Source organism: Scyliorhinus canicula, chromosome 4 (assembly GCF_902713615.1).
Source record: "Scyliorhinus canicula chromosome 4, sScyCan1.1, whole genome shotgun sequence".
Lineage (NCBI taxonomy): Eukaryota > Metazoa > Chordata > Chondrichthyes > Carcharhiniformes > Scyliorhinidae > Scyliorhinus > Scyliorhinus canicula.
This window is the reverse complement of record NC_052149.1, coordinates 20,969,825-20,994,718: the sequence shown is the minus strand read 5'-3', so window position 1 is coordinate 20,994,718 and position 24,894 is coordinate 20,969,825. Positions and strand designations below refer to the sequence as shown.

General features: G+C 45.8%; 1 protein-coding gene across 3 annotated transcripts in view; it reads left to right on the top strand.

Annotated features, from left to right (window-relative positions):
• The first annotated feature begins 509 nt into the window (after window positions 1-509).
• The window catches only part of tgfbr3 (transforming growth factor, beta receptor III), a 207,375-nt gene continuing 182,990 nt past the window's right edge, over window positions 510-24,894 (top strand). The window contains exons 1-2 of one of the 3 annotated variants that reach the window (XM_038793815.1): window positions 510-633; window positions 24,176-24,410. In XM_038793815.1, coding sequence (XP_038649743.1) covers window positions 24,317-24,410 — 94 coding nt within the window. In that variant the 5' untranslated portion in view covers window positions 510-633; window positions 24,176-24,316. Of the gene's footprint in view, window positions 634-7,218; window positions 7,437-7,963; window positions 8,276-24,175; window positions 24,411-24,894 lie in introns of those variants that run through there. The other 2 variants (XM_038793814.1, XM_038793816.1) reach the window with 2 other exon arrangements.

Sequence of the window (24,894 nt, the reverse complement as noted above, 5' to 3'; positions counted from 1 at the left end):
GCACATTTTTGGGTTGTGGGGGCGAAACCCACGCAGGCACGGAGAGAATGTACAAACTTCACACAGACAGTGACCCAGAGCCGGGATCGAACCTGGGACCTCAGCGCCGTGAGGTGGTTGTGCTAACCACTAGGCCACCGTGCCGCCCTGTAACCTAATTATTAACCTAATTACTAATATTGACATTGATAAACTGGTGGAAGTATCAGTGGGAGTATTCTTCAAATTATTCGCTTTCGTCGAAGGGGGAGGGGAGTTTGGATAAATAACTAATCAATTGATTTTCTTCATGCCCAGCACAAACAAAATTGGGTGAGGGATTCTTAAAATATTCAGCGCCCTTTTCTATGTGCAGCAGAATGGTAACCAACGGGCAAAGGAGTGACTTGCATTGCATTTCTTTTCCAGGAGATGGCAGCTATACACTACTCTTCACCCTGCCCAGACTCCCCAATCTTATCCGCCCGATGCACCGTTTGTTTGACTGCCCTGATTTGTCCAAACCGCGAAGTGACATCAACTGTGGGATGTGTTTTCTTCCAGCAGCTCTCTATAAAGAGCTGCTAAAAATTTAAAACATAAATATAGGCTCAACAGCTACAACCGGAACCTGGATTTCACAACTGTTTACAGGTAATTCATACCTTAAAAAGCGAACAGCGACAAACGTTAGTTGCTCGGGCACTAATGCAGGTTTAAAAAAAATCATGGTTCATATTTGTGTTTATACATTTTGATTTTTTATCAGTTTGATTTTCTATATCTTACGATCTAACGTGTACCCGAACCTATTCAAGTTACATTACTACTGTTTAAATATGGTTTGAAATGAGTGAAATAAGATCTTGTAACTTTAAACCAAGTTTAGAATCGTCAGAAGTTTAGGATTTTTCTCCCAAACACTCGGCTGGCAAGTTAGGAAAGTGGTACAACAATGTAACCATGTGATAGCTTGAGATTATTTTTAGTTGATGTTTTCCATTACTTCAGACGGTAAATTTTGTTACAATGACGCGTTATGTAGCTGATTCCTTTTTTGCAACTGTGTTCAATGGGTGTTTTGATCAATGCCCCGTGTACTCAGCTTGCCTGGGCGCGTGTTGTTTCCCTTGGTTAGTTTCTACAACACATGGAATAATTCTTGCGGACGCAAAATAGAACTCAACTACTTTTTTGTGAAAGTGAATGTGCTTGAGAGGAGGGGGCGGGCGGTGGGGGAGCTAATAGTTTACCGTGCGAAGAACTTTCAAGATTCCCAGAGTACTTCTGCTTTTAACAGATATTTTCCTCACTATGTTTCATAGAACATAAGAACATACAATGCAGAAGGAGACCATTTGGCCCATCTTCTTTGCACCGACCCACTTCCACCCTATCCCCCGAACCCAATAACCCCTTTTTGGGCACTAAGGGCAGTTTAGCATGGCCAATCCTCCTAACCTGCACGTCTTTGGACTGTGGGAGGAAACGGGAGCACCCGGAGGAATCCCACGCAGACACGGGGAGAACGTGCAGACTCCGCACAGTGACCCAGCGGGGAATTTAACCTGGGACCCTGATGCTGTGAAGCCACAGTGCTAACCACTATGCTAACGTGCTGCCCCACTATGCTACCGTGCTTCCCCCACTATGCTACGTTTCATCTATGTTTTAATCCTTACTTGTATTGGAAAATACTGGGTGCGACTTTCTTAAAAGCAGGATTGAATATATTGCATAACGGGATAGAGTAAAATACAGTTGATCCTGGAAATCTGAAATAAAAGCAGAAATGCTGGGGAAACGCAGCAATGTGTGTGGAGAGAGAAACTGATCAAGAGGTGGAAATATGGTGGGGTTTGTGCAGTTCAAAAGGGGGGTGTCAGAGAAGGGCAGGTGGAGCAAAAGAGGTGAGAAAGCAAGGGAAATTAAATGACAAAGATGTCTTGGGACACATTGCCTGTGTTCCATTACATCATTGTCATTTTATCTTCCCTGTTGGCAGAGGGGCATCTTGAGTTTCAATTAAAAAGTTAAACATATACACCTACAAGTCCCTTGGTAGTACAGAACTTGGGTATTGCTGTAAAAAGAGAAATGCTGCCTAAGCTTTTAACCTTGCCTTCATCAGGACAAATTTTCAAGAAAATCTCAAAGGGAACAAAAATTTATACTGCAATTTGATTTTTCAATTTTCAGCAATATATATCTGCCTTTCAACTCTGAACATGTGCCCTGGTATATTACTACATCATGAAATACTGATTATAGTTTAATAGATGAAAACTAGAGAAAATATTCAGGGTCTTCCCTAACCAAATGTTGAAAACGCCAACCCTATGGCATGTCAGCAATTAGCAAATGTTAGATTGTAAATTGTGGAGCTCAGGTCTAACGAGGTTGTACTGACATTCCATAAATCACTGGTCATTATTTTGCCCAGTCCTAAGAAAATACATAGAATTGTTGTGACGACTATTAAGAGGCAACCTGATTGAAACATGTAGGATTCTCAGGCGGCTTGGTAGATGCTAAGAGGTTGTTTGCCCTTTTGGGAGAGTCTAGGGACAGAGGTCATAATCTCAGAGTAAGGGGTCACCTAGTTAAGACAGAGACGAGGAAGACCTTCTTCTCTCGGTGGGTAGTGAATTTGAATCTCTGGAATTCTTTATAGCAGAGGGCTACAGAGGCTGGCTGTTACGTATGTTCAAGACTGAGATAGATTTTTAATCAGTAAGGGAATCAAGAGTTATGGGGATAAGGCAGGAAAGTGGAATTGATGATTATTATATCAGATAAGTCATGATCTCATTGAATGGTGGAGCAGACTCAGTGGGCTGAATGGCCTATTTCTGCTCCTATGTCTTATGGTCTTATTGCTATTCGGTTATCCAGCCTCGAACTCTACAGATCAGCTAAGAGAACTGACTCTGTAAATTCCCTTTCAGTACAAGGGGTCTGATGGGTCCAGTTTATGAGGAGTACTTTCTTAGTTACATACTTCTCCCGATTTGTTAGTAAAAAAAAAACCTCCTTGAAGATACACATTTTACTCTTGTACTCTTGTCCTCGTGGCCTTATATTTTTAAAGCAGCAGCACTTTGGTCGATTGGAAGCCCCAAACTCCAGACGAATGTCAGGATAATGCATCTGCACCCGATCAGCAGTGTTGTAAATTCAAAATGTAATAGTACTGCAGCACTTTCAGTATTCCAACAGGAAGAGAAGGAGCAAGAGCCGTGAACAGCACATAATAATAATCTTTTATTGTCACAAGTATGAAGTTACTGTGAAATGCCCCTAGTCGCCACATTCTGGTGCCTGTTCAGGTAAACTGGTACGGGAATTGAACCTGCGCTGCTGGACTTAGTTCTGCATCACAAACCAGCTGTCTAGCCCACTGAGCTAAACCAGCCCTAAGGACTTGAATCAGAGGATGAACACAAGATAGTGCATATTATTTAACAAAAGGTGAACTTGCATTTACTCAGTACCATTCATGATCTCGAAACCTCCCAAACTACCTTATAGCCAATTAAATACTTCAAAAGTGTTATTGGTCAGAACACCTGAGAGAACTCATATTCTTTGAAATAGTACTCTAGATTATTTCAGTTCCACTCAAAATGGCAGATGGACCCTCCATTTAAAGTTTGATCTATAAGACGACAGGCCAGTATTCCCTCAGTGTTGCATTGGAGCATCAGTTTGGATTTTATGTTTGGGTCTCTGGTGTGCAATTTGAATCTGACTCAGCCACTGCTGACTATTTTCTCCCAGTATTCACAACCAAATATGTGAGTAACATGCACATTGAAGAGACAATCTTTTATAAATGAGATGTAAGTCCTAGATTAGTTAACCTTGCTTAAAATAGAAAATTATCAGGAATACTTAATATGAGGCAGCACGGTGGCGCAGTGGGTAGCACTGCAGTCTCACGGCGCCGAGGTCCCAGGTTCGATCCTGGCTCTGGGTCACATTCTTCCCATGCTTGCATGGGTTTTGCCCCCTCAACCTAAAGATGTGCAGGGTAGGTGGATTGGCCACGCTAAATTGACCCTTAATATGTTTGGAGCAGATTTATAAACCAGTAGAACGGAAATCAGCATAAGTAATTTCCATATTTATAAAGGATAACAAAAAACAAACAGGAAACTATAGACCCACTAGTTTTATGTTAATAATAGAATCATTTATCAAGTGTAAATAGGGATTATCCCAATCCAGTAAACCGTTCCCATTGTGGATTTGGAAGCAGAGGTTCCTGGATGGACAACCACCTTGGTTTCAAAGAAAATACAATGGACAGAGATATCACCTCACATATGATTTACCGGGATTTATAAAAAGCATTTGACAGACACATAAACCAACCAGTTAAATTCAAAACTGTGGCATTCAAGACTTGGATAGGAAATTAGCGGAGGGTGGAAAACAAAAGCTACTTGTCAAATAAGTTATGTCAAGATGGTAGAGGGGTGTAATGAGTGGTGGAAAGGTTTGAACGTTGGGCCGACAATTTCTAATTTAAATCAATGATTTGGATTCAAAAATTTAATGCAAATTGGTGAAGATGACACCAAACTGGAAGTGCCAGAGTAATGGGAGCTCAGAAATCAGTGGAATGAAATATTTACGTGGACAGAATAATAGCCCATTGAATTTAATGCAGTACAATTTCTTGTACATTACAATCTTCATTGTGTGGATGAAAATGCTCAGATATGTAACAGCAAAATATTCCTTCATGGAGTGTTTATTTTCATATTTCAAAATAGCTGATAGTTATATAACAAAATGTATCAGTCTCATACCAAAGTGAGAAGTTTATTGCATAATGCATTGCTTAAGCAATCTCCTTACTCTCCAAAATCTTAATTCAACATTTGCCCCCACCCTCCTCTTTTTTATTCTTTGCAGGGCGTAGCCTTTGCTGGCGAGGCCAATATTTGTTGCTCATCCTTGATTGTCCTTGAGAAGGTCGCGGCGAAACTGCCTTCTTGGATTGCTACAGTCTGTATGCTGTAAATACCCCCCACAATGCTTTGTAGATGGTGGAAAGGCTTTGGGGAGACAGGTGAATTACTTCAGAATCATAAATTCCTACAGTGCAGAAGGAGACCATTTTGGTCTATCAAGTCTGCACCGATCCTCTGAAAGAGCACCTGAACCTCGGCCCACTACCCCACCCTATCCCTGCAACCCCAACCAAACTTTGGACAATTTAGCACAGTCAATCCACCTAACCTGCACCTCTTTGGGCTGTGGGAGGAAACTGGAGCACCCGGAGTAAACCCACGCAGACACTGGGAGAAAGTGCAAAAACCATACAGGCAGTCACTGGGCCAGAATTGAACCGAGATCCCTGGCGCTGTGAAGCAGTAGTGCTAACCACAATGCCACCCTTGTCTCAGAATTCCCAGCCTCTGACCTGCTCTTGTAACCACAATATATATATGGTTGGTCCAGTTCAGTTTCTAGTCAGAAATAATCCCCAAAATGTTGATAGTGGGAGATTCAGCAATGATAATACCATTGAATGTCAAGCATAGATGGTTAGATTACCTCTAATTGAAGATGGTCCTAGCCTGGCACTTGTGTGGCACAAATGTTACTTGACACTTATCAATGCAAGACTGAAAGTTGCTACATATGGACTGAGGAACTGTGAATGATACTGATCATTGTATAATCATCAGTGGACATCCCTACTTCTGATCTTATGATGGAGGAAACACTATTGATGAGAAGCAACTGAAGATAGTTCGGATAGTTGTCCTACCCTGAGGAACTCCTGCAGTTATGCCCTGCGAATGATAGCTGAGTTCCAGTAACAACATTCCTTTGTGCTAGGTGTGACTCCAACCAGTGAAGAATTCCTCTGATGACAATTGACCAGTTTTGCTAGCATTCTTTGATGCTTGCTACCTGTCAGTCAAATGCTGCCATGATGTTATGGGCAGTAACCTTCATCTAGGTAGATAGATATCAAAGTACAGTGAAACATATTTTCATGCGGACAGTGGAACGTACACAGTACCTCACCTTAAGTTCAGCTCTTTTGTCCATGTTTAGACTAAGGATGTAATGACATCAGGAGCTCAGTGGCCCTGCAGATCCCAAACTGAGAGTGAACAGATTATTGTTGTGTAAGGGCTGCTTGATAACAGTCGATGACACCTTCTTTGCTGATGTTCATTTTACAGATGATCGAGATGGGGCAGTAACTGGCTGGGTTAAATTTGTCCTGCTTTTTGCGAACAGGACATACGGGGGAACTTTCCACACTATCAAGCGCATGCTAGGGTTGTAGCTGTACTAGAACAGCTTGGCTATAGGGGCTCAGCTGGTTCTGGAGCACAAGTCTTGAGTACTATTGCCAGAATGTTGTCAGGGTCGATAGTGTTTGCAGTGCCTTTAGCCTTTTCTTGATATCACATGGAGTGAATCCAATTGGCTGAAGACCGTAATGCTGGGGTCCTCAGAAGGGGGCTGATTGAAGATGGTTGCAAATGCTTCAGCCTGGTCTTTGTGGTAAGTACAATTCTCCAGGTAAAAATGCTAACGTGCTTACTAATTTGCGAGTGGTCTCTGACACTTGAGTAGGGCACAACCTGATCTTACTGTTTGTTCCTTTTGCGGAAATATCGAAGCGGCTGTGGAATTGGACTCAGGCTTCGAGCAGCTCACATTCGGTGCGTTTGCTGCAGGACGGCACCGGATCCTCCCATCAGCGGCCTGGCTGCGGGGGGCGGGGCGATCTGGCGGGGGGCGGGGCGTCCTGGCGGGGGCGGGGCCGTCTAAGAAGGGGGGCGGGTCAGGCGGGTGAGCGGGGCGGTCAGGGTAGGAGGGGCGATCTGGCGGCGTGATCGGGGGGCGGGGTTATCAGGGGGCGGGGCGGTCTGACGGTGGGCGGGGTTATCAGCGGGCCGGGGTGGTCCGGCGGGGGGCGGGGCTGATCGGGAGGGGGGGCGGGGGGGCGATCGGGGGGGGGGGCGATCGGGGGGGGGGGGGGGCGGGGCGATCGGCGGGGGGCGGGGCGGGGCGATCGGGGGGGGGCGGGGCGATCGGGGGGCGGGGGATCGGGGGGCGGGGCGATCGGGGGGGCGGGGGCGATCGGGGGGGCGGGGCGATGGGGGCGGGGCGATGGGGGGGGGCGGGCGGGGGGGGGTGGGGCGGGGCGAGTGGAGCATGCGCACAGGCTGCCTGTTGGTCAGTGTGAAGAGGCGGGGGGTTTGGGGAGGGAAGCGAGCTCAGAGACAGAGAGAGATCCCGTCGCTGCAGCCGCTGCCAGGGGCCAAGCTGACATCCTCTCGCCAGGTGTGGGACGCCGCCGCTTTTATTTTCCTTTCAAACGCCCAAGTGTCAGAGTTAATAAATCTGGGGGGCGGGGGTCTGCCGACCGGGGCCTTGCTGCAGACGTGTTTTCCGCTGCATCCCTTTGACAGCTCGAGGTAGGTGACCATCCTCCGTCTGATGGAGAGACTTTGATGGGAACGCGGCAGGAGGCTGGGGACAAGTTACCAGGGGCTGGGGGCAAGTTACCAGGGGCTGGGGGCAAGTTACCAGGGGCTGGGGCAAGTTACCAGGGGCTGGGGGCAAGTTACCAGGGGCTGGGGCAAGTTGCTGGGGGAAAGTTGGGCAGCCTGCACCGTGTGAGGGGATTTGTGGTGGTCTCTGACATCTTTCACGTGGCCCATCTGCCCTCCCCGGTATATCTTTGCAGAGACGGGTTTTATTGGCACCGGGTTGTGCGAGGCTGAAAGCTGCATGTCGTGGGGGAAAAGTGCGCGAAATAGCATTTTTGTTAAATGTTTGCACTTGACGTGTGTCTGATCTCCATCGATAAGCTTGTCAGTTTGTAACTGTGGAAACCTTTGCTCCAGTAACACAGTTTCTATTTCCGAAAGGACTTTCTGTTAGTTGTGCGAGAGAGCAGTTTTAAGTTGTTAAGACTTTTACCCTGTCTGGTGCAGGGGATAAACAGGAGACACCGCGTTATCTTTAAGAAGCACCTTGACTGATCGATTGCAAAATATCTTATTGCCAGAAATGGGAATCGCCTAGTATCCAGTTAGGGACCTGGGCACGTTAGGGAGTAGCGGCCGACGAGTGGCCGATTGCTTTGAGTTTTCATTTAATGAAAGCGACGGCAGTCAGTTCCATCATTGTCCTAACATTGGGCTTTGCGTGGGGTACACAGCTGAACTAAAATTAAAATGCATCTGCTGGGGGCATCTGTGATTGTTATTGGCTATCGATTTGTGTTACCTACTTGGATAGTATATCATGGGTAAGAACTGCTCTTTTCACTTTTATTAAATTGCGGATTGTGAGTTTATATTTTTAAGAAGTTCTGCTGAAAGTTCTGAAATGGTCAGTGACCTAGACAGGCATGGCAATGACGGAACTAAGCAACAGATGAAGGAGGAACATCAGCTAACTGGAGAGGTAGATAGTGTGGTTATATTGTACCTATTTTTTTGGCATCTGTGTGATATTTCTTTAGTGAAATGCAAGCAAATAGTGAAGAGTTACACTGTGCTCCGCTGTTTGAAATTATATTTGAAGTTATATAATGCCTTCCAGGACTTCAGGATATTCTGAGCTTCACAGGCAGGGAAATACCGTTTGAAGTGACTGCGTTAATGTCGGAAATGTGGCAGCCTATTTGCACGCAACAAGCCCCCCACAGACAGCAGGGATAAATATTGATCAGAACACTGGGAACACATCTTTAGTAGCAAGCAGGTCTTTGGTTTAATTATTTCATCACAAAGACAGTATCTCCAACAGTGCAGCCTTCCCTCTCGTGCTTCACTTGAAGTGTCATGTTGGATTATGTGCTCAAGTCTCTGGAGTGGAGATTGAACCTAACCTTCTGGTTTAAATGAGAATGCGCTCACTGAGCCAAGACTCTCTCAAAGTGAAGTTTTCTATGCCTACACCCTTAAATATACAAACAGAACTCTTGCTCAATGACCCCATAACTGCTTGTGAAGAATCTTTGAAAAGGGCTGAGGTATTAAATTAAGACTCAGCAGAGCATCAGGACGATTTGTAAATGTTGAGAGTTTGTGTTTTGCACAGGTTAAAATTAATCTGCAATCAATCCAAAGATAAAGCAGTGCACAATACTCAAATCCATGTGGTCTACTGGGTGCAAATGTTGATTTGATATCACTTCCTTTCAGTTTTACTGCGTATCGTGTGCTTAACTTTTAAGTGGAAACTACTTGATAATCAATGTTGGAGTTCAGTTGCAGAGACACTGCTGCACAGAACTCGGGCCTGCAAGGTAGCATCGCTTTGAAAGAAAGATGGTGAAATCAGATCTTTAGAGGAAGAGAGAGATTAATCATGCTTTGTGTGACAAAAACCCAAGGGAGGAATGATGTGTTGGACCAGAACCTGAAGGAGAGAGAAAGGAGAATGATGTGGCATAGGACCTTACTATCGAGGACAGAAATATACACCCATAGGAAACAATAATGGCTTGTAACTATTCTGGTACACAATTGCCAAAGTGCTTTAGAAAAAGGTTGAAGTGTTTTTGCGAATATTTGTTGGGTTAATTCTTTGTCACACTGAATGTAATCTCATTCAAGTACCAAAAGCATATTTGTTGAAAAGCATATTTGCAGTAATATAAATCAGATTCTGCCACAAACCAACGAGAGTTGTGGCCTGCAGTTATATTGCAGTTACTGCCCCTATAATGGTATCCATGATTTGTGATGTGCAGCTGGTCATACAGCCATGCTGTCAACTGCATAGCAATATAGATAGTATTAAGGTCAGTGCAAGAGACCTGCACATGGGAATATGCAAAGTTGCTCTCCCTGGGAAGTGTTTTAATGTGAGTGGGAGTCAGTTCTTCATCATTTCTGTGTCTGTGCACCCAAAATGGCTTCAATTTGTGATAAAGCTAAACTGGGTGGATATAGTTAAAAAAGGAATAAGCTAAGCTGAATTTTGATTTTATGCCTAAGAATGTGTGAATAAGGATTGGAGTATTATCATATATCACATACATATGCCTACACTGGATACCTGTTGCTTGGCTCCCTGAGATGAGGTTCTTAAAAGGGCACTCACCATCTTGGCAAAATGATTCAATTAAATCTTTGTTTTATAGTGAAAGCACTGATACAAATTTAATATACATCACTCAAGTATGTCACCGTTGCAAAATGCTTCAGGACATTTCTGGTTCATCTCCCTGCAATTTCCAAATCAGGCTGGTGAGTGGCTTGGAGTGGAACTTTCAGGTGGTGGGGTTCCCATGTGTCTGCTGTCCTTGTCCTTCTAGATGGCAGTGGTTGTGTTTGGAAGGTGCTGCCTAAGGAGCCACATCATACCTTATGATGGAAGGAAGCTCATTGATGAGGCATCTGGAGATGTTTGGGCCCAGGGGGAGGTGGTGGCTTAGTGGTATTGTCACAGGGCTAGTAATCCAGAGTCCTGGGGTACTGCTTTGGGTAGCTAGGTTCAAATCTAGGTGTGGAGTTTGAATTCAATAAAAAAATCTGGAATTAAGAGCCTAATGATGAACATGAAACAGTTTGTCGTATGAAGACATGCCTCTTTAAATACTATCCTTAAGCTAGTCAACAATTAGATTGCTGTGGATGCCATCTGCTGATAGTGAAATTGATGAATGCTGGTTGGAAATTTTGAATGATAGTGGTGAAATTGGTTAATAAACATTTGCATGTTACTAATCAGCGCTCTGCGTGCAAAGTCATTTTATATGCAAAATATCTCCTTGGTCTCCACTTCTGCTAATGTTGTATAAATTTGAAAAGATCTTGTGTAAATGTGCAATTTGCAGTGTTATAACTGGAAACACTGAAGAGTTTATCATTGTGTTTATTTCAAAGTTTTATGATCCATATGCATTTGTATTAGTAAAATCAATTGTATTCAGAAAAAAGCAGTTGCAGTAAAATATTTCAAGTTTTTGAAATGTGGTCAGTGGACTTTCCCTTTTAAGAAATTGCTACTCACACTTCGTCATGTTGTAATAACACATTGGGGATTCAGACCCATGATTTTTGTTTTCAATGGTCAGACATATGTTTTAGATTAGCTCTGTGGCAGATGTGGGTTACTGCAGATTTGGAGAAAATAAAGTACCATTGCACACAATGTTTTTTTATAATTTGTTTGTTTTGATGTGCATGTTGATTTTTGTTCTTTTTCCAGTGTCTTGTAGTGATTAATCCAAACTTTAAAGTCTCTGTTTTTCAGCTGAACAATAGAAATTTCCAAATTGTCCTAAAAAGTAGAAAATAGTTTTTAGATGATGGAATGATTCAGAAAATGCGTAGTAAATTAGATGTAGTATGTTTGGCACCATCATCCAAAAAATAGAAACTTAACCCTACCCAATAGGCAATGAAGGTAAATCTTAGTTAATTCAGTGTGTGATCTGTATCTACCCCGCTATTTACCTAAAACAGTTGCTTTATTTTTGGCTACTAAATATCACAGTTTATCAACAGTTGATAAAAATAAGCTAGAATATTTTTTTAAGTATATTTGACCAGTGAGGGGTGCACGGTTTCAATAAATAATAGCTGAATATAATATGGATGAAGATTCTACCATTATATGATAAACAATTAGGGGCTGGTTTAGCTCACTGGGCTAAATCGCTGGCTTTTAAAGCAGGCCAGCAGCATGGTTCGATTCCCGTACCAGCCTCCCCGGACAGGCGCTGGAATGTGGCGACTAGGGACTTTTCATAGTAACTTCATTGAAGTCTACTCGTGACAATAAGCGATTTTCATTTTTTTCATTTCATTTTTTTCACAATTCATTGATTTTTATACGAAATGCGTGTTTCAAATTTATAATTTGCACTCTTTTAATTTTCATTGTTTTGTAAGCATGAAACAGTTAAAATTATTTTGTAATTCGAGAGCCAGTGAAATCGTTTGGAAAGAAGAAGGTAGTAACCAGCTTCTATCTTGCATAGTCATTATTGTACTCTCGCAAAGATTTAAATAGGAAATACCTCAAAATGTTCCTTTCTCTGGGCCAGCGGGTTCCATCCACCTCCCTGAGCAACTGCTAGCTACTTCCATCTCCCTTGAGCAATTGGTTTTCTTCATTTCATTGCCACAGTGCTTCAATTGAAAATTAACATGCTTCACCAGTTAAACATTTGAAGTGGCATTTTAATTTAGTAAAAGTAAGGTTGGGGGGGGGGGGGGGGGGGTTGTTGGGTTACGGGTATAGGGTATAGGGTGGATACGTGGGTTTGAGGAGGGTGATCATGGCTCGGCACAACATTGAGGGCCGAAGGGCCTGTTCTGTGCTGTACTGTTCTATGTTCTATGTTTAGTCTTTGTTTAGTCTTTTCTTATTTGCTTCTGAGAATTGGATATTGAGTGAATGCTATTCAATGTTAATTGGTCTACTTAACAAGGCTCCACAGCTTCTCGCCACCACTGAAGGCTCACCATACATAGAACAGTACAGCACAGAACAGGCCCTTCGGCCCTCAATGTTGTGCCGAGCCATGATCACCCTACTCAAACCCACGTATCCACCCTATACCCGTAACCCAACAACCTCCCCCTTAACCCTACTTTTATTAGGACACTATGGGCAATTTAGCATGGCCAATCCACCTAACCCGCACATCTTTGGACTGGTGGGAGGAAACCGGAGCACCCGGAGGAAACCCACGCACACAGGGGGAGGACGTGCAGACTCCACACAGACAGTGACCCAGCTGGGAATCGAACCTGGGACCCTGGAGCTGTGAAGCATTTATGCTAACCACCATGCTACCCTGCTGCCCCTACAATTCGCCAGGACTATGCTGGCCAGACCCCCACTAACAAGGTTGAGCAGCACTTGCTCCACCAACCCCAGTCAGCTCGCAACAATGGCACTGAGGAGACCAGTCCCAAGATTCGGTGATGCGAACCTGGGGAGGCTGGGAGAGTTTTCCTGTTACCCGGAAGGTGAGCCACACTGCAGCAGCCACTGCTGCCTGGGATGAAGTGGCAGCGGCTGTAAGCTCTGAGAGTGTGATCAGGAGGACTGGCCTCCAGTGTTGAAAAGCGGTTAACGACCTAAACCGGGCAGTGTCTTCAGGATCCTGAAGGGGGAGGGTGAGCAGCCAGAAGTTGTGGTGCACATTGGTACCAACGATGTAGGTAGGAAAAAGGGTGTGGAGGTAATAAACAAGTTTAGGGAGTTAGGCTGGAAGTTAAAGGCCAGGACAGACAGAGTTGTCATCTCTGGTTTGTTGCCGGTGCCACATGATAGCGAGGCTAGGAATAGGGAGAGAGTGCAGTTGAACACGTGGCTGCAGGAATGGTGTAGGAGGGAGGGCTTCAGGTATTTGGATAATTGGAGCGCATTCTGGGGAAGGTGGGACCTGTACAAGCAGGACAGGTTGCATCTGAACCAGAGGGGCACCAATATCCTGGGGGGGAGGTTTTCTAATACTCTTCGGGAGGGTTTAAACTAATTTGGCAGGGGAATGGGAACTGGATCTGTAGTCCAGCAACAAAGGAAGCCGATATTCAGGACGCCAAAGCACGTAGTGATGCAGTGGGGAAGGTAACACTGACAAAGGAGAGTACTTGCAGGCAAGGAGATGGGTTGAAGTGTGTATACTTTAATGCAAGAAGCATCAGGAATAAGGTGGGTGAACTTAAGGCATGGATCGGTACTTGGGACTACGATGTGGTGGCCATCACGGAAACTTGGATAGAAGAGGGGCAGAAATGGTTGTTGGAGGTCCCTGGTTATAGATGTTTCAACAAGATTAGGGAGGATGGTAAAAGAGGTGGGGGGGGGGGGTGGCATTGTTAATTAGAGATAGTATAACAGCTGCAGAAAGGCAGTTCGAGGGGGATCTGCCTACTGAGGTAATATGGGTTGAAGTCAGAAATAGGAAAGGAGCAGTCACCTTGTTGGGAGTTTTCTATAGGCCCCCCAATAGCAGCAGAGATGTGGAGGAACAGATTTTGGAAAGGTGCAGAAGTCACAGGGTAGTAGTCATGGGTGACTTCAACTTCCCAAACATTGAGTGGAAACTCTTTAGCTCAAATAGTTTGGATGGGGTAGTGTTTGTGCAGTGTGTCCAGGAAGCTTTTCTAACACAGTATGTAGATTGTCCGACCAGAGGGGAGGCCATATTGGATTTAGTACTTGGTAATGAACCAGGGCAGGTGATAGATTTGTTAGTGGGGGAGCATTTTGGTGGAGGTAGTGACCACAATTCTGTGACTTTCACTTTAGTTATGGAGAGGGATAGGTGCGTGCAACAGGGCAAGGTTTATAATTGGGGGAAGGGTAAATACAATGCTGTCAGACAAGAAATGAAGTGCAGAAGTTGGGAACATAGGCTGTCAGGGAAGGGCACAAGTGAAATGTGGAACTTGTTCAAGGAACAGGTACTGCGTGTCTTTGATATGTATGTCCCTGTCAGGCAGGGAAGAGATGGTCGAGTGAGGGAACCATGGTTGACGAGAGGTTGAATGTCTTGTTAAGAGGAAGAAGGAGACTTATGTAAGGCTGAAGAAACAAGGTTCAGACAGGGCGCTGGAGGGATACAAGATAGCCAGGAGGAGAGCTAAGAGAGGGCATGAAAAATCTTTGGCAGGTAGGATCAAGGAAAACCCCAAGGCCTTTTACACATATGTGAGAAATATGAGAATGACTAGAGCGAGAGTAGGTCCGATCAAGGACAGTAGCGGGAGATTGTGTATTGAGTCTGAAGAGATAGGAGAGGTCTTGAACAAGTATTTTTCTTCAGTATTTACAAACGAGAGAGGCCATATTGTTGGAGAGGACAGTGTGAAACAGACTGATAAGCTCGAGGAGATACTTGTCAGGAAGGAAGATGTGTTGCGCGTTTTGAAAAACTTGAGGATAGACAAGTCCCCCGGGCCTGACGGGATATATCCAAGGATTCTATGGGAAGCAAGAAATGAAATTGCAGAGCCGTTGGCAATGATCTTTACGTCCTCGCTGTCAACAGGGGTGGTACCAGAGGATTGGAGAGTGGCGAATGTCGTGCCCCTGTTCAAAAAAGGGAATAGGGATAACCCTGGGAATTACAGGCCAGTTAGTCTTACTTCCGTGGTAGGCAAAGTAATGGAAAGGGTACTGAGGGATAGGATTTCTGAGCATCTGGAAAGGCACTGCTTGATTCGGGATAGTCAGCACGGATTTGTGAGGGGTAGGTCTTGCCTTACAAGTCTTATTGACTTCTTTGAGGAAGTGACCAAGCATGTGGATGAAGGTAAAGCAGTGGATGTAGTGTACATGGATTTTAGTAAGGCATTTGATAAGGTTCCCCATTGTAGGCTTGTGCAGAAAGTAAGGAGGCATGGGATAGTGGGAAATTTGGCCAGTTGGATAACAAGCTGGCTAACCGATAGAAGACAGAGAGTGGTGGTGGATGGCAAATATTCAGCCTGGAGCCCAGTTATCAGTGGCGTACCGCAGGGATCAGTTCTGGGTCCTCTGCTGTTTGTGATTTTCATTAACGACTTGGATGAGGGGGCTGAAGGGTGGGTTAGTAAATTTGCAGATGATACGAAGATTGGTGGAGTTGTGGATAGTGAGGAGGGCTGTTGTCAGCTTCAAAGAGACATAGATAGAATGCAGAGCTGGGCTGAGAAGTGGCAGATGGAGTTTAACCCTGATAAGTGTGAGGTTGTCCATTTTGGAAGGACAAATATGAATGCGGAATACAGCTGTTAACGGTAGGGTTCTTGGCAATGTGGAGGAGCAGAGAGATCTTGGGGTCTATGTTCATAGATCTTTGAAAGTTGCCACTCAAGTGGATAGAGCTGTGAAGAAGGCCTATGGTGTGCTAGCGTTCATTAGCAGAGGGATTGAATTTAAGTGCCGTGAGGTGATGATGCAGCTGTACAAAACCTTGGTACGGCCACATTTGGAGTACTGTGTGCAGTTCTGGTTGCCTCATTTTAGGAAGGATGTGGAAGCTTTGGAAAAGGTGCAAAGGAGATTTACCAGGATGTTGCCTGGAATGGAGAATAGGTCATACGAGGAAAGGTTGAGGGTGCTAGGCCTTTTCTCATTAGAACGGAGAAGGATGAGGGACGACTTGATAGAGGTTTATAAGATGATTAGGGGAATAGATAAAGTAGACAGTCAGAGACTTTTTCCCCGGGTGGAACACACCATTACAAGGGGACATAAATTTAAGATAAATGGTGGAAGATATAGAGGGGATGTCAGAGGTAGGTTCTTTACCCAGAGAGTAGTGGGGGCATGGAATGCACTGCCTGTGGAAGTAGTTGAGTCGGAAACGTTAGGGACCTTCAAGCGGCTATTGGATAGGTACATGGATTAGGGTAGAATAATGGAGTGTAGGTTAACTTCTTAAGGGCAGCACGATAGCATTGTGGATAGCACAATTGCTTCACAGCTCCAGGGTCCCAAGTTCGATTTCGACTTGGGTCACTGTCTGTGTGGAGTCTGCACATTCTCCCCGTGTGTGCGTGGGTTTCGTCCGGGTACTCCGGTTTCCTCCCACAGTCCAAAGATGTGCAGGTTGGGTGGATTGGCCATGAAAAATTGTCCAAAATTCTATGATTAACCTAGGACAAAAGTTCGGCGCAACATCGTGGGCCGAAGGGCCTGTTCTGTGCTGTATTTCTCTATCTACCCCTCCCCCAGACCTTTCTGCCCCACACACGAGCATTCACCCCCCCCCCCCCCAATTCTCCATGCAAACCCTTCTCCCTTCAACCCCAACCGACCCCACCGCGAACCCTTCCTTCACACCCCACTCGAACCACGCTTGTAGCTAATGAAGCCTTCTCATGTCTCCTCAGGAAAAGCTCACCCGCAATCATTGGAGAGGGCCCAGACTGGTGGAGGGATGCCGGACTTAAGATTCCTCAACTCCTTCGAGGAACGGGCCCTGGAGGTGACTGGGGTGGCCAAGGGTAGGGCGGGTCACCCACGCGGAGGCCCATCCTGGGAGGCACCCTCTCCAGCCTCCCAGGAGACCACCTCGGAGGGGAGCTCTGAGGAAGACGTGATCAAGGTGTCACAGTTGTCATCCCCACCCTCCACCAGCGCGGGTTCATGCATCTCAGTGGGAAAGTTAATGGACATGCTTCGGGGGCACAATCTGGTGAGCAGCACACTGCAGCGGATGCACATCAGATGGAGACAGGAACCCCCCAGGGGAGACAGCAGTCGGAGGTCTGCTGGATCCTAAGACCCAGCTGGGTTCCAACCCGATGGTGAGCCAATGGAAGAGGTCATCCCGAAGCTGATGAAGACTTGGGGTGCAGTCAGCACATTCAGAGGGAGATGTCAGTGACACTTCAGCCGATCCATAGCTGATTGGAGGAGTACCAGAGACTACGGGCGAAGGAGGTGTTGCTGGCAATGGGTGGCACCAACACTGCAAGGGTAGCAACCTCAGTGGAGAGCCTGGTGCACGACGTCGGCAGCATTAGTGAAGGTGTCCACGGAGTCACGCAGTCGGTGACGCCATGGCTGAGGGTCTCGGCATAATGTCCGACTCGCTGAGGGATGTCACCCAGTACCAGACTGACCTTGATGAGGTTCTGTGGGACATGTCCTGCTCGCGGATGGAAATGGCCGAGATGCTGAGGAGCTTGTCCCAGTCGCAGGTGGGCATTGCTGAGGCGCTGCAGAGAATGGCCCAGTCACTGAGGAACATCGGCGAGGGCGTCGATACGATGGTGCAGGTATTGGATGCCTCCAGGGCTGGCAGAGCCATATGATGCAGGGGCAGCCGGGGTTCGAACTAGCTGCTCCTCTGTCCCAAGGTGAACCCGAGAGCCCTAAGGGCACCAACAGGGAGGAGGGGGCGTTGGGTGCCAACCTATATCCGTCCCGTGGAGTTGCGACGGTAGCCACCAGCTGCCCCGACTTCCACCCCTCCTGAGGCTGCGCCGACAAGTGTGCCTGGTTCTCTGAACCCAGAGCCCCAGAACACCAACCAGTGGCATCGAAGGCCACGGGACGAGGTAAGCAGCTGGCTGCCTCCACCTCTGGTGTGCAATCTGGGGCGGCACCTAGGCGTAAGGTAAAGCTAGGCGGGTCAAGCACATCATGGATCACTGAGGGGAGGGGGGATGGGGGGGGCATGCGGCACCATTGGGAGAATGGGGAATTGTAAAACACATTAAACACTCTTGATCGCAACCAGTATGATGCCTCTGTCACTTTCTTCTGCAATGCGGGCTGACCTCCGAACCCTTGGCCCATCTGTCCAGGCAACTCCCCCCTCCCCAGACACACCGGGTGTAGGTGATTGGTGTGAGTGAGCACTCAGCAGACAGGCATGGGTCAGATTATGCCATAGATTGAGGAGCACCGGCTCTCGTCTCTCAGTGGGTTATCATCAACCCCCCCACCTTCAATAGTGACCCGCTGATGGTACCGACAGAATCCCAGTAGCTCATAGAATTCATAGAATTTACAGTGCAGAAGGATGCCATTCGGCCCATCGAGTCTGCACTGCCTCTTGGAAAGAGCACCCTATCCAAGCCCACACCTCCACCCTATCCCCATAACCCAGTAACCACACCCAGCACTAAGGGTGATTTTGGACACTAAAGGCAATGTAGTATGGCCAATCCAACTAATCTGCACATTTTGGATTCTGGACCTGTGGCATCCCGGTGATGGTGGAGAAACCTGCTGCCTGGGCATCCTGTTGGGCGTGGTCCATGTCAGAGTTGATGTAGTTTTCCACCCAGGCAACAGGGCATCTGTGACCTGTGAGATGCCTCACAGGTCCCCACTTGAGCCCTGGAACGAACCTGAGGTGTAAACGTTCAGGGCTGCGGTGACCTTGATGGCCACAGAGGTTGGGTGTCCTCCTTCTGCATGTGGTGCCAAGACCCCGAATTGTGGCGGAGCCTCCTGCTGCATGCGCTGTCCGTCATCTGTTCGAATGACGAGCGACACTTGTACACCCTGGGCTGTCGCAGGACTCTTCCCCCTCTGGGTCACTCCCTGGCCTGAAGGATGGCTGGGTCCTCTGTGTGGGGTGGGGTCCACCATGTGGGCCGTTGCCTCGAGCATCTGCAGACACCGCTGCTGCTGCCATTGTCTCCGGCGTCTGGCCACTCTGCCTAGCAGCAGCACCACTGGGGCAAGTTCTGCTGGGTCAGTAATCCCTGCCATAGCTTCCATTTCTGCAAGGAATTGGGAGAGGGTGTTAGACAGACAAACAGGGGTGGAACCCACCCAGGAACCCTTCATTTCCCCCCCATTGATCCCACCCCCCTCAGCACTCCCGGCTGCAGCAGGCGTCCCTCACTGGACCCCAGACCCTGTACCCCGGACACCCACATAACATCACCTGGACCTGGCGCTGGTCCCCTCCCGTGGCACTCCCCCACCCTCTGGCCATAGACATGTCCTCGGAGCTGTGGCCCTTCCCCTGGATGTTCAGATATGAGCTGCTGCGTGTGTGGTCTTGCCTTCCTCCGTGTTCAGCACAGTGTCCAGGCATCGTTGTCTGATTGGGATCCTCGGCAATAACTCCCACATGCTACATGGCCCGCCCACTCATGGAATCCATGTGGGTTGTGTGCAGTCTTCACTTAACTATGATTGCCAATTCCCTCTTAATGATAGCCTTCAGCCACACTGCCAGCGGCCTCTGAAGTCGGTGGTGGTTATGGGTAGTCAGGTGGGCAGGGACAAGGGTTGCCCCTGGACGGGTGCACACAGTCCAGGGGTTGGCATGGTGGTGCTACGCCCAGTTGCACGGTTGGATTTGCATTTTCCATTTGTGTTTTCGATTTATGCAGTAAAGGTATAAAGCTGTATTTCAGATTGGTGGGCATTTTTCTTTGAAATGAAAATACCGATTTTACTGCCAAAATACTGATTTTTGGTATCTGGAATACTGATTTCTGTTGGGAAAGGTTGGCAGCTTTGTGATTAATGGATTCTTGCCACACTAAGGCGTGATCCCGATTTTGCCGACCAGAGTGAGCCGATTGCATCACAAACTGTTTGGCGCCTGGTTTTTAGCCATTCCCGCTATTCACCGGCCTCGTTTCACTCGAGCGAGAGTGCAACAAGGTTGGAGAATCGCATCCTCAGTTTGGCATTAACAAATACTGAATCGCTGAGGTTACAGTTTTGGATTGTTTTTGGTTCATTTGATTTCTTTGTTAGTGCTCATTTGTAAAATGTAAATAATCTTTATTGTCACAGGTAGGCTTACATTAACACTGCAATGAATTTACTTTGAAAAACCCTTTGGGGCGTATTGCAAATAATTTTAGATATTTAAGCTATTGCTTGTTTGAAATATGCCGAAGGGAAGTGATGTAATCTGTTCTACAAAGAAAATAAATTACAGAGATTCTAGGTAATACCATGGCTATGTTCTTATAAATGGGCTTAATTTTTTATTGCTCTCTATTTGTTGTATTGAGTTGATTATTACTAACACTCCAGCAATTCAGTATGGAGCTCATTTTCAAATGTGCACATTGTTATACCATTTGTACATCTTTCCTCTTTCCTGTCAATAAGGTGTTGATTTTTGCAAGGATAAAATGCCATGGTCAAGACATGAAATGAAATGAAGGATAAAATGCCATGGTCAAGACATCCCTCTGGTAGTTCATCTAGATAGGGGTTTTGATATGGTGGGCAGCTGAGGCAAATTCTGTTCTCATCTGATGTTCTATATCAACAAATTCCTACAGTGAAGGAGACCATTTGGCTCATCAAGTCTGTGTCGACCCTTTGAAAGAGTACCCTAACTAGGCCCAATCCCTGCTCGAGCCTTGTATCCCCACCCAACCTTTGGACACTAAGGGCAATTTAGCATGGCCAATCCACCTAACCAGCATATCTTTGGACTGTGCGAGGAAACAGGAGCACTCAGAGGAAACCCACGCAGACACGGAGAAAGTGCAAACTCCACACAGACACCCGAGGTGAACCTGGGTCCCTGGTGTGGTGAAGCACTGGGGCTAACCACTGTGCCACCATGTCGCCCCACCCCACCATATGCGCAAATTACAGTGCGAGTTAGTGATCTAGGAGTGAGAACTTGAGAGCAATTAACTGTTGAATTTTGGCCTTTCTGATCTGTGTGGCTTTCTGACCAAATGTTAAATTTTTATTGATGTTTTATTGAATTTAATTAGCATTCCATTATTCATGCCAAATCTATGTTTTTAATATTTTATTCAACTTGTACAAGCCCTGATTTGGTGTAAAATAAATATCAACTCCGCCAAGTTGGTGGAACTCACATTTCTTGATTTGCAAGGTGCCGATTGGAGCCCCGCTCCAGGGCTTGCGTATATAAACTAGTCTGATACCTTCGTGCAATTCTTAAGAAATGCTATTTTATGAGAGATGATGCCCTTAAGGGGGAGTCGGTGGCATAGCGGTACTGCCACTGGACTAATAATCAAGAAACCCAGGGTAATACTCTGGTTTAAATCCCACCATGCAGATGGTGAAATTTTAAGTTTAATGATAATTATGAAATGATTGTTGTAAAAATCCGTCTGGCTCAGTACTTCCCTTTCGGGAAAGAAATCTGCCATCTGCTCCAAATTTGTGACTTCAGATCCACAGCAATGTGTTACTCTGAAATGGCCACGCAGCTCAAGGGATGGGGGGAAAACTGATGATGCCCACTTTCCCATGAATTAATTTTTAAAAAACGTGTGGCGAAGTCTGTCTGCTCTGGTTGATCCAAGTAGATGTAAATGATCCTATGCTACTTGAAAAAAGAGCAGGAAATTCTCTTGGTGTGCAGGGAAACATTCCATTCTCAACGATCAGTACCTAAAACAAATTAACTCTGGAACTCAGCTTTGCTCAATATGGCTGCAGTGTTTACTCACATAACAGTGACTATAGTTCAAAAAATAGTTCATAGGATGTGCAGTGTTGTGATAGATCTGATAAATAACCTCAATTATAATGACAGTATTTTCATTGGTCGAAATCTTCTGTGGTTCCCATCAATATCTTCTGGCTCCACAGACAGCAATTCCCTGTCGCGGGTTCCCCAGCGATGGAGGGAACGATCAACGGGAAAACCCATTGACAGCAGTGGGACTGGCCTCTGCAAAACACACTGTGATCCCGTCCATTGAATCGAGATAAACTGAACTAATCTAAGTCGAGAATAAGGAAATATTTGCATCAAGCAAATGGGAATGATTGAATTCCATGAAAATGGAGAGGGGATTCAAAAACAAATAGGAAGCTGAGTAGAAGAGAATGGGTGAAGTAGAGGAGAGGTACAACTACAATTGCTTTTTATGTAGCGCATCGCGCATAGCAAAATATTTTAAGGCAAATTAATCAGGAGTGTACTCAGACAAAAATTATGTTGGGCCAAAGAAGGAGATATGTCAGGTGACTAAAAGCTTGGTCAGAGGTAGGTAGGTAGGTACAATGAGAGAGATAAATGAAGGGAGAGGATAAAGGGAGGGAGCAGAGGAAGTGGGTGGAAGTGGGTGGCATGATGGCACAGTGGTTAGCACTGCTGCCTCACAGTTCCAGGGACACTGGTTCAATTCCGCCCTTGGGTGACCGTGTGGAGTTTGCACTTCCTCCCCGTGTCTGCGTGGGTTTCCTCCAGGTGTTTGGGTTTCCTGCCACAGTCCAAACGTGTGCAGGTTAGGTGGATTGTCCATGCTAAATTGCCCTTGGTGTCCATAAGGTTGGTGGGGTTATGAGGATAGGCTTAAGTAGGGTGCACTTTCCAAGGTCCGGTGAAGACTCGATGGGGTGAATGCACTGTAAATTCTATGATTCAATTTCTATGAAGAGGATGTGTCAGATCTTCTCTAAAATTCTGCTCAGTGAAGGGGAGCTTTGGAGCTTTTTTCTATATATTCCATACAGGGGGCATAGCCTGAGGTTAGAAATTGGATAATTCCTCCTTTGGGGAATCTAGAACTGAGGGCGCAGTTTAAAGATAAAGGGCTCTCTCATTTAAGATGGAGATGAGAAATAATTTCTTCTCAAAAAGTTTGTTAGTGTTTGGAATTCTATTCTTCGATGGAGAGTAGTGAAGCCTGAATTAGACAGATTTATGTTTGAAAAGGAGTCAAGGGTTATGAGGGACAGGTAAGAAAGTGCTGTTAAGGCCACAGTCAGATCAACATGATCTTATTGAATGGCAGAGCAGACTTAATGGGCTGAATGGCATACTCCTCTTCTTTCTTATGGTCTATAATAGTCATAGTTCCCGTACCAGCCTCCCCGAACAGGCGCTGGAATGTGGCGACTGGGGGCTTTTCACAGTAACTTCATTTGAAGCCTACTTGTGACAATAAGTGATTTTCATTTTCATAATATATTGGCTCCATGGTGAAGGGAAGAGCGTGCTGTCTCCAAAAACTAACACGTGAAATTGTTGGAAGGGAAATATTTAGAAAATTACTAAATATTTGTATTATTATGGCTTAATCTAAATTTATGAATAAAATACCTGATTTCAGGGTGAAATTGGAACCTGTGCTTTCTGATGTCATCGGCCTCTGATTTTCTCAGACATGCCACTCCTACAGTGAGCAGCAAAACATTATAGTCAGAGGATATCATATTTTAAAATATTTGAACTATTTGTTACATTGGCATTTTGGAGGATGCATGTCCATAGAATCATGGAATTTACAGTGCAGAAGGAGGCCGTTCGGCCCATCGAGTCTGCACCGGCTCTTGGAAAGAGAACCCCACACCTCCACCCCACCCCCAAAACCCATCCTAACTTTTTGGACACTAAGGGGCAATTTAGCATGGCCAATCCACCTGCACTTCTTTGGACTGTGGGAGGAAACCGGAGCACCCGGAGGAAACCCACGCAGACAAGGGGAGAACGTACAGACTCCACACAGACAGTGACCCGAGGCTGGAATTCAACACGGGTCCTGGAGCTGTGAGGCAGCAGTGCTAACCATTGTGCCATGATGCCGACCACTCCTTTTAATGCTCAATGCTGCTTTCAAAATTTGGTTACTGCCCAATCTTAACTGTTTATGCATGGTTGTGTACATGCTTTATGTATCCCAGAACAAGGCCAGAGTAGTACCTGTTGGTGCACCAGCGCAACTTAACAGGGAAATTGTCTCTTTGATTAGAGTCACATTTTATTCGTAAAATGGAGCTAAACATTAATTTTTATCCTCTACATTTTCCTTTTTAGGTTTGTGAAGGAACGAAGATCACAAGTCTTAATCATTCAGTCTTGCTGACACGTATAGTTACTGTGGCTAGAATCGTACCATCTGCGCTCGACAACTTTGGCTGTATTGGAAGATAAAAGTCATCTTCAGTGGATTGTGAAATGCAGTACATGCTACTGCATTGTATTCTTATGATGACTTCAAATGGAATTCGAACAACATTGTTCATTATGTTGCTAGGTGGAATATCTGCGGGTGAGTGCTTTGTCACAGATGCTTTGAAAACGGTTTTAAAACCTAGTTTTCACTATTGCATATTAAGATTCACCACAGGATCCATTATTCTTGCATAACCTCAAAGGTGTGAATGCTTGCTTCCGTTAAACCGTTCCCCCTCCCACAGTCTGAAGGCTTTAAAAACCCAATCTTGGTGTCACCTAATATCACTACTTGCATATAGACCTGTAGAAATTTCCAGCACACAAGGACGTCATTTTACCCATGTCCCCTTTCTTCCAGAACAATCCAAAATTATCCTAACCCCCCCCCCCCCCCCCCCCCCCCCCCTCGCCCTCCAACCCTCTCACCATGGCTTTGTATCTTCCTCTTCTTCAAGTGTTTACGTTTTCCTTCAAGCTGACCAGTTTTTCAAACGGATCATTTGCGACAAACTTGCCGTCAGGTATTTTTGCATGATAGATTCGAGTGGTACGTCAAAATTCAAATGGTTAATTTGTCA